General features: G+C 39.3%; 1 protein-coding gene across 4 annotated transcripts in view; it reads right to left on the bottom strand.

Moving 5' to 3' along the window:
* Positions 1-4,028: 4,028 nt before the first annotated feature.
* The window catches only part of AK3 (adenylate kinase 3), a 31,118-nt gene continuing 20,611 nt past the window's right edge, over positions 4,029-14,535 (bottom strand). For 3 of the 4 annotated variants that reach the window (XM_077965008.1, XM_028834219.2, XM_077965009.1), the window contains 3 exons: positions 11,686-11,858; positions 10,967-11,085; positions 4,029-5,959 (listed from right to left, as the gene is read on the bottom strand). In XM_077965008.1, coding sequence (XP_077821134.1) covers positions 5,839-5,959; positions 10,967-11,085; positions 11,686-11,858 — 413 coding nt within the window. In that variant the 3' untranslated portion in view covers positions 4,029-5,838. 4 annotated transcript variants of the gene reach the window in all.

Here is a 14,535-nt window from a genome sequence, read left to right as displayed (position 1 = left end):
ATTTACAACATTTGGCATTTCCCGTTTTTCAGCTCAGTTACCATAGAATGCTTCCAAGCTTTACTATTTCCTCGGTAAGTCATTTCAATTATGCCAGGATATTTGACGATTTAGTTTATGTAGAATTAGGTAACAAAGCTAATTATGCTATCCTTATTATTGAAGGATTAATCTTATGACTTAGACATGAGCTTTGGTTATATTTGGGTGTAGTCTTTGGCTAAGTACCCATTAAGACTAATAGCAAACACTTGGAAGGTGGCTAACTGGGACTGGGAATACATGTCTCAACTTGAGAAACCAAATAGTGCTAAGGGACTCAGGGTGATCAGACCTGTGACCTTGGCCTCATTTGTATTTTGTTTTAACTGAGGTGATCAGACACTTAGTACCCTAGAAATGGACTGGAATTATTGAATCTTCTTCTGTAACATCACAATCTTCCTGGTTTTCAGAATAAAAGTCTTTTTGTGCTTTTGATATAAATATATACTCTATAATAAAATGTTTGACTAATTTACATAGTAGTGTTTGTCAGCCTGTACTTTTTTTTTTTAACCCATGACCTAGTCATAGACATTTTTTTCTTTTTTGTTCTGTTCTGAAGCAAGCTCTTATTTTTCCCTTTCTACCAAATTGAGAGAATGGGCAGACACAGGAGCCATATTCCCAGTTTCACAGAAATGTTACTTGAATTATTATTTTCCCTTCTTTCCCAGGATTTGCCTGTAAGCATTCAAATGGTTTTGAATTTCATTTTGCCTTCTTTAAGTTACAGGTATTTAATGACTGAAGACTGGCAGGAGAGAAAGTATCAACAAACTGAGTAAACTATTCTTGAGGGGTTTTGTTTCTAAAACGGGAATTACTGAAAAGACGTTCTTTGAAACTTGTTTTATATATTTTTACTTGCAAAAGAAAATACTGTGTTTTGAGTATGTAAGTGTGATTTGGTTTGTTTTGGGAACCATTGACTGATGCCATAATTTGCACTTAAAGACCATACATAGTTACCCGTACTTTAGTACTAGAAACAGTAAATTGACATCCTTGAACTAAATCCTATCAAATGAAATGTCCTTTTTTTGGTTTCTTAAGAAATAAAGAGTATACTAAGCAAAGGGATAATTTATATTTCAGGTTGGACAATTTACCCTAAACAAATTAAACCATGGAAAGTGCAAACACATGAATGAAACTTTTTTTTTACATCAAAATATCATCAAAGATTCTTGTTTCATTTGATAAAATTAATATTTGAATAAAAAATTTTTTTAATCAAATAGCTGTCCATTTATTCTCTGTTAACTCTGTCATTTTTTCAGTGGTAGTGAAGATAATACTGACTTGAAATTATTACTCTTAGGTAGATGGGTAACATTCTCTTCCAAGTATACCATTAAGTGGACTCTTTCAAATTTTGCCTAATGAGCTCACAATCTCTTATAACTTTTCTTTAGGAAAACCAGGTCCTCCTCTTCTTTCAGACTGGCATATCATATTACCCTTTTAAAAATGAATGAACGTCCGGGCGCGGTAGTTCACACCTGTAATCTCAGCACTTTGGGAGGCAGAGGTGGCAGGTCATGAGGTCAGGAGATCGAGACCATCCTGGCCAACATGGTGAAATGCCGTCTCTACCAAAAATACAAAAATTAGCTGGGCATGGTGGCACGTGGCTGTAGTCCCAGTTACTTGGGAGGCTGAGGCAGGAGAATTGCTTGAACCTCGGGAGGCAAAGGTTGCAGTGAGCCAAGATGGCGCCACTGCACTCCAGCCTGGCAACAGAGTGAAACTCCATCTAAAAAATGAATGAACATGCTGCCCAAAGAACATGAATCTGTTTTAGTAAGTGGATTTTCTTACAGGATGAAAAAAGTTGATTGTAGGTTTAGGCAAGGTGATCCTGAAGTTAACCTTGGGGTATTTTCAGAGGAGAACAAAATGTCAGTTTACTTTTCTAAGTCAGTCATGTATTTCAGTTCTTAAATTGGTGTGGGACAGAACCGAGGTACTTGTCTGGGTTGAGGTTAGGCTTTCCATTTCAATTTTGCCACTATAGCAAACATACTTTTAACAAAACCCTTAAATCCACCCATTTCTCATCTGTAATGGACATGGACATGTATATACAATTGCATAACTCTGAGAAGTTGATTTATCTGAAAATTATTTGCTTACTGTGTGAGCCAAGGGGGTCAGGGGAGGGGGACACAAGGGTGAATATAAGTTCATTCTTGATTGTTTACCATCTAATATGAAGTGAAACCAGTCTCATAAGCTTTGAAGAATTAGACTTGTTTGATCTTCTCCAAATATAGAAAATGATTTTTAAAATTCCCACATCTTTCACATAGTTAACAGCATAATTCTTCATGTTATTTACACATCAGACATTTAACTTGGAATCCTTTAGAAAAAGATGACACAGTGCTGGACTGATTGACACTTTGGCGTGACAGTTTATTCAGTGCTATATATGGAAAAACTCAGTGTTTATATCATTTAGTGAGCTAAAAACAAAAAGCAGGAGGGGGAAAAGGGCTCTACAAAGCATATTGGCTTTTACCAGAAGCTTTAAGCACAGCTACACTATTTTAACTGTTTAAAATTTTTTTAACCGTAACTTTCAAGATGAAAATCTTTAACTGCAAAGATAGGAAAGATATTTCTACAATTTATCAGGGTCTGAAGTTTTTTGTTTGTTTGTTTGTTTGTTTTGGTCAATGAGAAGACTTAACATATTCTAAAATATAAATTCTTGCTGTTGGTTGCAAGTATAGCAATTTAACATAATTTGAGATCTATAATTACAATGATTTGTTGTTAGTATAGGGCAGTTTTGTCACAAGTTATGAGGATCCAAAGTATCTTGCTAGAATGCCATTATATATAGCTGGGGGGAAAATAGCCACAGGGTGAGGTTTAGAAATTTGAGCCAGTATTTAAACTATTTCAAATGGAACTGACAAATTTCTGGATGGTGTTAACAACTGCCAGTTTGCATTTCCCACGGTACACTCTGCTTACAAAAGGTATAGCAAAATAACTTTTACTCTATAAAATAAGTGGGTTGAGGTGCTGTTCTCACTGGCTTTTTTTTTTTTTTTTTTTGAGACGGAGTCTCCCTCTGTAGCCCAGGCTGGAGTGCAGTGGCATCTCGGCTCACTGCAACCTCCACTTCCTGGGTTCACGCCATTCTCCTGCCTCAGCCTCCCGAGTAGCTGGGATTACAGGTGCCTGTCATCATGCCCGGTGAATTTTTTTTTTTTCTGTATTTTTAGTAGAAATGGGGTTTCACTGTGTTGGCCAGGATGGTCTCAATCTCCTGACCTTATGATCCACTCGCCTTGGCCTCTGAAAGTGCTGGGATTACAGGTGTGAGCCACCGCGCCCAGCCTCTCACTGGCTTTTAACAAAAATATAATAGTTTCTCCTAGCCATGGCATTCAGCTCCATACATGTATTTCCATGTAGTACATAAATCTTAATGATAGTCATTACAGAATTATTTTTTTGGGTGGGAGCAGTGACTTACACCTGTAATCCCAGCACTTGGGAAGCTGAATCGGGAAGATTGTTTGAGGCCAGGAGACGAGCCTGGGCAACATATCGAGACACCATCTCTACAAAACATAAAATTAGCCAGGCATGGTGGTGCACGCCTGTAGTTTCAGCTACTTGGGAAGCTGAGGTAGAAGAATCGCTTGAGCCCAGGAGTTCAAGGTTACAGTGACCCAATTATGCCACTGCACTCCAGTCTGTGCAATGGAGTGAGGCCCTGTCTAAAAAAAATAAAGAAAAAGTTGTATTACAGTCATATTCATTCCTAAAGTAATGAATGTACGTGCAAACTTTGGGCTGTTTTGGGGGTGGGAAGGGAATGGTCACAGGAAATAGTCTTAATTCTCATAGTCATGTTCTTCCACTCCTCACTTTGATTTCCAGATCCCCTAAGGGTATTATGAAGGCAGGCACGGCTACCATAGCAGGAGATGAAGTATTGCATAAACCGAAACCAGCCTATGGACTGTTTTAAGATCATTTATTAGAACAGTCATTCGGAAGCCATTGAGACATCAGGCAGCAGAAAGGAAGGTGGGATGGAGCAGGCCCTGCAAAGGACCACAACAGCCACAGTTACGACATTTCATTTTATTCTGATAAAGACTGATGTATGCCGATAACCTAGTGATAATCCATAAGTTTGGTATTTCACAACAGTTTTTAGAAAGCACCTAAGATTAACATTCAAATAAGGCATTATAGAAAGTTTTATAAAGAATGAAGTGTTTACTATAATTCTTTTAAAAAACCTTGGTTCATCTTGAAAGATTGATGAATTTTTTAAATATCAGAAGAAAAGGGAAATAAAAAATTTCCCCCAAAATACATAAGAACCACTTACTGGCACTTGTATTTTAAGTACCTGGGGAAAAAATGGAACGGATTTTTAAAGGCAGTAACAGCTTGTAAGAGGGCTTGTTTCATTTGACTTGGCATCAAGTAAAGTAAGAGTAAATATGCCATGGAAGACATAATCAAATTTTTCTTCCACCTCTCATATTTCCCCACTTCTACCAGACCACACAGTACATCAGCAACCATCCTTCAGATTCCAATTTTTAAATGGCTGCTCAGATGACGCCAATAGAGTTCTTTCTCCTTAAAATATGGTGGCAGTGAATGCTCACAGGTACAGATTTATTTGATCAGGAACAAAGAACTCCTTCAGGAAACTCACTTACTTTCCTGGTCCTTGTTAACCTATCATGTAAATTCTTTTTATTGGTACACTTGTTTACTAATTATGATTGATTGCTATTTATGCCAAGGGAGCATTTCCCAGGCATGCCTCATCTATTCACTAACGACAAAGTATGCTTACTTTATTTACATAGTGCCACAGGTTTTCTCTTTTTTCTTTTCTTTCTTTTTTTTTGGCGGGGGAGATGGTACTATAACTTGTTATTTATCAGGGCAGATCATACATTTGGATCAAAAAGAAAAACCAGCAAGTAGATCCTAAAACACATTTCTTAACCTGAGTCACATCTGAAAACATAGACTTGAATTACATTTTGTTGAAAATTCATTCAACTTTGGTGCTTGTAAAAGCACTTATGTCAATTTCTGACATAAATCATAACCCTCAGTACATATGTATTTTCAAAGGAAACAAGTCATCTTAAAGTAATATTTTTCTATATGCTAATTGATACATTTTTATAGCAAATTGAAAATTCTGAGTAAACTAAAAGTATGCTTAACAAAATAAATACAGCATATATGGTTAACATATACATTTCTTAGTGTAAAGGCAGCAGTGAATTTGTGTCTCACAATAAATCTGTAAATCCAGTTGCTTTCTTTCTGAAATTTTATATAGTGTCTCACCATGTTCCACAATGCTAGAAATGTCTTTTTTGGCATCAATCTATGCAAAAATTTCTGACTATATATTTTCTCCAAATGACATGTAACTTTTTTTAAACTTTTCCAGAAAAATATGGAAATTTTATCAACCACTTGTTAACTGAACAAAAAGACTACTACCAAATGCTCTTTCAATTTTGCTCTAACAGATGTTTGAAAAGTTCAGACATCGCTGATGTTTTTGAGGATAACTGCATAAAACACCAGATGACTTCAAAGGATGATTCTTAGTATCCGACTCATTTGGCACATCCTTAGTATCCAGAATAAAATCAATAGAAATAAAAGTAATATAATTTTCAAAGAATTCATACATACTGGAAGTCTTAGGAAAAGCAGCTTCTAAATGGAAGGACTAGGAGGTTTGCCCATCTTACTATTAATAGTTACACACATTTCTCCTCATGGAGTAACTGAAGCTTTCTGGCTTGTTTGTGGAACTTTAGTTTGTAGGAAAGCATACACATAGGGCCAAATCTTATTAGTTTCTGTTCCGGAGAATGTTTCCAACACTCCTTTTTTCCTAAAGATGAAACAAAAAACAAACAAACACAGGTCTGAGTCTTCCTAATAAGCTCTTTCAAAGCTTTTCTGTAAACGATGATAATGTAGATTTAGGAGTCTTGGTAAGTATGGGTTTGTGTAATCAGGAGACAAAGGCACTTGGCCAGGCATTGGAAAATTTAGATTTTAGTTTCAGTTGTGCTCTCTGGCTTACATAAATGGGTGCTTAAAAAAATAACAGCACCTATCATTTATTTTATTTATTGAGCATGCACTGTGTGTCAAAGGCTGTGCTACATGCTTTACATATAATAGTTTGTTTAATCCTTTCCAAAGCTCAAATTTTCTTATTTTACTGTTAAAAACATCTCTTTGTAATGTAACTTAGCCCAAATCACCAAGTTGGTAGTACATTTCCAAACAGAACCTGTTAAGATACCAGAACACCCGTCAGCTTTTTTTTTCTACTTAACTCCTTTGCAAAAGCTACTTTCTAATACTTGAGTATCTTTCCTTTTTGCCTAGGCCAACGTTTATTTTTTCGTCTACTCCACTCTTCTGAATTTTAACAGAAAGGGGAATAAAAGGTGTTGGTTTTACTGGGTTTCCTATTGACTGTCTTCATTTCTCCACAGGCAGATTTGTCTAGCTTGTCACTAGACCAGCAGCCAAAGTCTATTTTATTTACTCCAGTTTCCTGTGGATAATATGGTGAGGAGTGAGAATCAGAATCCTGGGGTTGCTTTTCAAGCCACACAGATTCCCTCCAGAGATTCTGGCATTCCTCTTGCTAACACCCCTCGTCTAGTCCATGTGTACACCTACACATATACACACTGGTTTAAAGGCTGCAAAAGGGCAACCTAAGAACTCTGGCTTATTACTTTATGAAAACAGGATCCCTCATACCTTTGCAGCCCTTCTTACTAGGTTTTCAGGGGTTTCACTAAGGACAAAAGTATTCCTTCTTGATACCTCATAAAATTCGCCACAGTTAACTTAAATATCACCCACTGTTTTCTTGGTAAGAAACATCTGCTAAGGAGGGAAATTATGCAAATACAGCATTCTTAGGGTATGAGAAACCCCCCTGCTTCTAAATTCACTGGCACCTGGTACAGCTTTCAAGGAAGCAAGCTTCTTAACTGTTGTAAGCCTCTTGAAGAGCCACTTTAAAAATCAAACCAGTGTCACAAGTGGGTTAATTACTGAGGGCACAATTGCAGGCACCTATTTGATCCTAAATCGTGGGTGAACATTTGTCATTTTAATTTCTGTGTAATAAAATGGAACCAGCTTCAACAACTGGTCCTCCAAAGAGTAAGGGCATCGTGTTGTTTGTAAACATAGACCAATTACAATGTCCCACAGCTAAGAGTTTTTTTCTAAAACAACCAACAATACAACCATCAGCATTTTTAAATAACAATGCTATTACTAACATTCTTGCAAATAAACTTTCAGTTTTTAGTTAAGTCTCGCCCTAGTTCTATGTGTGGGAGCTGAGAATGAAAAGCTTGAATTAGGCCAGGTGTGGTGGCTCACGTCTGTAATCCCAGCACTTTGGAAGGCCAAGGAGGGTGGATCACTTGAGGTCAGGAGTTCAAGACCAGCCTGGCCAACATGGCAAAACCCTGTCTCTACTAAAAATACAAAAATTAGCTGCGCATGGTGGCACACGCCTGTAGTCCTAGCTACTGGGGAGGCTGAGGCACAAGAATCTCTTGAACCTGGGATGCAGAGGCTGCAGTGAACTGAGAGGGCACCACTGCACTCTAGCCTGACAGAGTGAGACTCTGTCTCAAAAAAGAAAGAGAGAGAGAGAGAGAGAGAGAGAGAGAGAGAGAGAGAGAGAGAGAGAGAGAAAGCAAAAGCAAAAGCTTGAATTAACAGCAAGAGGCAGCAAAAGCCAGAAGCAGCCTAGAAAGACTTCTCAGATATCTCCTAAGATAAGGACCCGCATCATTCACTTCATCTTCGCAGCCTTCCTCGACTGCCCTTCCTACCTTTTTTTTTTGAGACAGGGTCTCACTCTGACACCTGCACTCTGGACTGCAGTGGTGCAATCAGAGATCACTGCAGTCTCGACCTGCTGGGTCCAAGCAATCCTCTTACCTCAGACTCCCCAGTAGCTGGGACTATAGGCGTGTGCCACCATGCCTGGCTAATTTTTGTTTTTTTATGTTTTGTAGAGACAGAGTTTCACCACGTTGCCCAGGTTGATCTTGAATTCCCGCCTCTTCGATCCTCTTGCCTTAGCCTCCCAAAGTGCTGGGATTATAGGCATGAGCCACCGTCCCAGGCCCCTTCCCATATTTTGATATTTTGACAGAACAAATCCCAACAACCCCTGGTACTTCACTGCATTGGGGGATTCTCTATTCATAGCCTTGCAGTGGTGGTGCTATCTGCCCAGCAACAATGCATTCTCCCTTCCTCTGGTTACTTTTGGGAAACAACCTCTCCATTAAACTCAGTTGACGAGGTTCAGGAGAGACTGTCGCTACTCCCCATCTTCAAGGATGGACATGATCAGAGCTAATCGATGCCAACCCCAAGACTTTTGCTGGCAAAAGAGGCTCTTTGCTGCTGGGGTTTCTGACTAGTAGGAGGTAAACTGGAAAGCTGAGGGGCTGCTACACAGGGACGGCACACCTGGGACTGAAGCCAACACAGAACAATGGAGCTGAGTGACTGAGGCCTGATGATAGGTGTTTTTGAACACCTGGACCCATCCATCTATCTGTGACTTTTTAGTTATATTACCAATAAATTCCCCTTTTGCTTAAGCTGGTGTGAATTAGGTTCTTAGTTAATATAAGCACATATCACATTGTATGATAAATACTGTTTACCCAGCTCCCCACCTCACCCACATACATAGTTTCTTGGAGCCTGACAGGGACTGGATCTAATTGTCCATGTGGACCAAGGGCCTACCACAGTGTCAAGAGAGTAAACAATAATTGCTGACAATGAATGATTTAATAGACACCAGGGCTGTTGTAGGACTTCCCAGGATCTCTCACTTAATTCCTTTAACAACCCTGTAAAGCAGATGCTATTTAATATTGCCTGACTTTACAAATAAGGGATTTGCAGCATGGAGGTTAAATAGCTTGCCTAGGGCAAAAGAGATGGTAATTTTCAGAACCAGTCTCATTAAACAAATGACAAAATTATAGTAACAGTTACTATAAAAAGTGGTTTGCCAACATAATTTTATGCTCCAGAGACAATTAAGATGGTTTGAAAGGTCAGGCATGGTGGCTTATACCTGTAATCCCAATGCTTTGGGAGGCCGAGGCACGAGGGTTGCTTGAAGCCAGGAGTTTGAGACTAGCCCGTGCAACATGGCAAGAGGCCCATCTCTAAAAAAAAATTTTTTTAATTGGCCAGGTGTGGTGGCACGGGCCTGTAGTCCTGGCTACTTGGGAGGCTGAGACAGGAGAATTGCTGGAGCCCAGGAGTTCAAGGCTGCAGTGAACTATGATAGAACCACTGCACTCCAGCCTGGGTGACAGAGTGAGACTCTGTCTCTAAAATAAATAAATAAATAAACAAATAAATAAATAAATAAATAAATGTTTGGAAATGGTTGCTTCAGATTTTTACTGCATACGTGCCCTATTACAACAACAATAATAATAGCTAACATTTCTATAGTGCTTTCTATGTGTCACAGAAAGTTACCCATATTAATCTTTTAACCCTTTATTCTCTTCCCCAATTTATAGAGGAAAAAACAGGCAGAGGTTAAGCAGAAGGTGAAGGTGAAGATGGTGAGCTGGGACTTGAACTTAGGTATTCTGGCTTCAGAGTCTGTGTTCTGCCCATGATACTGTTCTGCCCTGATCAGGATCAGTATTCAGTAAGTACACAAATGAAAGGGGAGGCAGTAAATCCTCTGTAAGAAGTGGGAAGGCTCAGTAAGAAAACTGGACTATTTCTTAGCCTAAGTCAAATACTCATTCAGTACAGTTCCTGTATGTGTTGCAGACAAAACAATGTTAAAATGTAAGCTTTTAAAGACTGCTAGCCAATTACAGAGTCAGAGGGATTAGCCGCCATCTGACATTCTTCCACACCATAGCATCCTGTATTGGCAAATGTGGTGGGCAATATTAGGTTTGCCTTCCCAGCATTCATTCCAGCCCTCCCTCTGCTACCGACGATCCCCAGCTTACAATGATTCAATGCAGGGTTTTTCAGTTTTATGATGGTGCGAAAGCAACATGCATTCAGTAGAAATTGTACCTCGAGCACCTGTACGATCATTCTGCTTTTCAATTTCAGTACAATATTCAGCAAATTATGTGAGATATTCAACACTTTATTACAAAACAGGCTTTGTGTTAGATGATTTCGCCCAACTGTAGGCTAATCTAAGTGTTCTGAGCACGTTTAAGGCAGGCTAAGTTATGGTGCTTGGTATTTTCAAATTACAATGGATTTATCAGGACGTAATTTCATTGTAAATTGCGGAACATCTGCACATAGCAGAGTTTGGGTGAGACTGTCGCACTACCAACTCTAGATGTGGACTGGTCAGTGTAATTAGTGTAACCATTCCCACCCCAATGACTGGTTCTGCAGTGGGCAGTAACCCAAGCCTGTAACAGTAAGTGCCAGGCATTCCCTGACTGCAGTTAAAGTTGGCTCCATCTGAGTGGTGCTCTGGGCTTCTATTCACTGGAGGAAAGGTTACCCCTCAGCCCTTCATAGAAAAGGAAGCCCTGGCTGTTCCTGCAAATGTCTGCTACCATGCAGGAAGCCTAAGGACAAAGCCAATACACACAGGAAGGCAAAACCAAGAGAATGGCTACACTGATCAAACCCAGGTGTGACTGAAGCCCAACTTACCTTCTGGACTTCTGTTACACAAGTTAATGTATTTCCTTTATTACTTAAGCCCATGTGAACTGGGCCTTTTGGCATTTTAGCATTTCAGCTGTAGAGGAAGGAAAATCAAAACTAGACTTAGTGCACCACTATGCAAGAGAAGTTCTGAAAAGCAAAAACTCACTGGTAATATTCCAGGACTGGCTTTGTTTGGTCTTCATAAGCCTTTAGTCTCTTGATAACCGTCTCTGGTTTATCATCCTCACGCTGAATGAGAGGCTCCCCAGTCAGGTCATCAATGCCCTAAACAGGATTAGAAGAGACTAGTATCAGATATCATATTTCTGAAGGATATTTTCATAAGCAGTTCAATTATTTTTAAACAAACATCTCTGTGCAAGTACCAAGCACAAAAATGTGCTAACTTTTAAGTAAATGGAATTCAACCTCAAGAGAGATCATCGCAACAGAAACAGGGGACGCCAGTTTCATTTCCACAGTTATCAGTCACTTTAGCCTTAGAGTAAAAGGTTTTCTAAGCAGCCTCTAAGTAAGTTCGTATATATACAAAAAGATTCAGCTATAAACTGGGAATTTTAACTTCAAGTCCTAAATAAACCAAGGTGTTATGAATCTCTATCAGCCCAACTCCTAACACACTCCTTGGCAGAGTAGGAAATCAACAAATGTTTTTGAATGAGTAACAAACCCCTGTTGCTCCTGGGGCACCTTTAGCACCAAGCTCAGTGGACTATATCAGTCAACGATACCAAGTAACTTGAGAATATACCCTCGGGAGTTTTGGTCTGGCAGAAGATTTCCAAGTTCACTAAACTTATGTCTGTTAGGGCAAGAGGACTCAGGGACAGTATGCTATATGACAGTGCCACAACAACTACTCACCACAGTTTTGGGAGGGTTGAATTCAATGTTGTAGACTCGGCCACTGGCGGGATGAATCCAGCGAGCAGTAAGGCGTTGTTTAATGACCTCAAAGGGCACATTCAGGTTAATCACTGTGTCGATTTGATAAGCTCTGTCTAGGGCTTCTGCCTGTGCAAGGGTCCTTGGAAAACCTTTATAAAGTAAAAAAGAAAAAGAAAAAAGAAAGGAAGTATAGGTGGAGGGGGAGGTGGAGACAGAAGAAAGAAAAAGCATTAATGTTGGACAATCTGAACAAAAGGAATGAGGCTCACCAGGCAGGCTGATCACAGCTGCAGTGCAACTGTGATGGTGACCTGTCAACTTGACGAGGGCATGAGTGCCCAGATATTTGGCAAATATTATTCTGGGTATATCTGTCAGGCTGCTCTTACTATGAAATTATCATGTAAATAGGCAGACTGATAAAGTATATTGCCCTTCCTAATATGGGTGGGCCTTATCTAATCAATTTTAAGGCCTGAATAGAACAAAAGGCTGACCCTCACCCAAATAACAAAGAATTCCTCCTGCCTGCTACCTCTAACTGGGACACAGGACTTTTCCTGCCTTTAAACTCAAACTGAACTCATGATCTTCACTCAAATTCCAGAGGCTGGCCAGGTGCAGTGGCTCACGCCTGTAATCCCAGTATTTTGGGAGGCCGAGGAGGGCGGATCACCTGAGGTCAGGAGTTCAAGACCAGCCTAGCCAACATGGTGAAATCCCATCTCTAAAAAAATACAAAAATTAGCCGTGCATGATGGCAGGTGCCTGTAATCCCAACTAGTTGGGAGGCTGAGGTGGGAGAATCGCTTGAACCCGGGAGGGGAGGTTGCAGTGAACCAAGATCGCACCATTGCACTCTGCCTGGGTGACAGAGCGAGACTCCTTCTCAAAAACAAACAAACACTCCAGAGGCTATTTCTGAAATACGACAAAATGAAACTAAAGTCCAGCTAAAGAAACACTATTAATGCAAAAGGTCAAAACCCTAACAGATAAGCAGATGTGTTATATAGCTAAACAATGTAGTTCAAAAATAGACAGGCAAATGTACCTGATGAGTGAATTCAGAAATACACCCAAACATATTAGGGAATTTAAAATAATACTTTGATCACAAACTTTTGACTTTGCAATGTTGTTACTAAGGACATTTTGTCCAGAATACCAGAAAAAAAATTAAAATTAGTAGAAATAATATATTTTCTTTTTTTTTTTTTTTTTTTGAGACAGAGTCTTGCTCTGTCGCCCAGGCTGGAGTGCAGTGGCCGGATCTCAGCTCACTGCAAGCTCCGCCTCCCAGGTTTATGCCATTCTCCTGCCTCAGCCTCCCACGTAGCTGGGACTACAGGCGCCCGCCTCCTCGCCCAGCTAGTTTTTTTGTATTTTTTAGTAGAGACGGGGTTTCACCATGTTAGCCAGGATGGTCTCGATCTCCTGACCTCGTGATCCACCCGTCTCGGCCTCCCAAAGTGCTGGGATTACAGGCTTGAGCCACCGCGCCCAGCCAAAATAATATATTTTCAAAAATGACAAAAGTTAGGCCAGGCATGGTGGCTCACACCTGTAATACCAGCACTTTGAGAGGCTAAGGCAGGAGGATTCCTTGAGCCCAGGAGTTTGAGACCAGCCTGGGCAACATAGCAAGACCCCTTCTCTATAAATAAAAACATCAACAAAATTAGCAGGGCATAGTGGCACATGCCTGTGGTCCCAGCTACTCAGAAGGCTGAGGCAGGAGGATCGCCTGAGCTCAGGAGATCAAGGCTGCAATAAGCCATGATGACACTGCTGTACTCCAGCCTGGTGACAGAGCAAAACACTGTCTCCATTAAAAAAAAAAAAAAAAAAAAGTTAAAACTGCACATGCATAATTTGTTAGAGCAAAAATAATGTCTGAAAAATTACATTTTCTTATTAACAATGAAATGTGGAAAAACAGACCTTATAATGTGCTAAAATGACAGTGATAATGACTAAAACTATACCCAGGAAACCTGGATTTGGGAGAAATAATAGCCCCCAAAGAAAGCTTATAATGGCAAAATCTCAATCTATATAATTTTATAAAATAAAAATATTATAAAATTTACACTGAAGTAAGTCATCCTGGTGAAAACAATTTTAGTACATTTAATAATAATAAATGGAGTTTAACAGCTAAATCTTGAGCACTTTCTAGATGCAAAGTACTGTATGTGAAATGTTTTACAAGGATCATTTCTTTTAACCATCATAACAACCCTAAGAGACATACTTTATTATTCCCACTTTATGAATGAGGAAACTGAGGTACAGTGAGGCTAGGTAACTTACTTTAGCTCACAAAGCTCACAAAGTGATGGAAGTGGAATTTGAACACAAGCTGTCTTACCCAAATGTTCCTCAGTAGATTAGTCAAATTATGATACAGACACAAAATGCAAGCCCATGCATCTTTTATTTCATGAGGCAAATCTATGTGTTAAATATAGATTTATTCAATGAAAAAGCAAAATGCAAAACATGGTATGTGTATGTGTGTGTGTATTATACAAAAATATATATAACAATATTAGATACTACTTGTGGGGAGGGGAGCTAGAAACTTAACTCACATCTTATACCAAATATAGTAGCATCTGTGGGTTCCACATCTGGGCATTCAACCAACTTCAGATCAAAAGTATTCAGAAAAAAAAAATGGATAGTTGCACCTGTACTGAAGATGTAGACTTATTTTTCTTGTCACTATTCCCTAAATAATACATTATAACAACTCTTCACATAGCAATTACATTGTATTAGATATTACAAGAAATCTGGAGATGATTTAAAGTACACCGG

Source organism: Macaca mulatta, chromosome 15 (assembly GCF_049350105.2).
Source record: "Macaca mulatta isolate MMU2019108-1 chromosome 15, T2T-MMU8v2.0, whole genome shotgun sequence".
Lineage (NCBI taxonomy): Eukaryota > Metazoa > Chordata > Mammalia > Primates > Cercopithecidae > Macaca > Macaca mulatta.
This window is presented reverse-complemented; position numbering and strand designations above follow the sequence as displayed.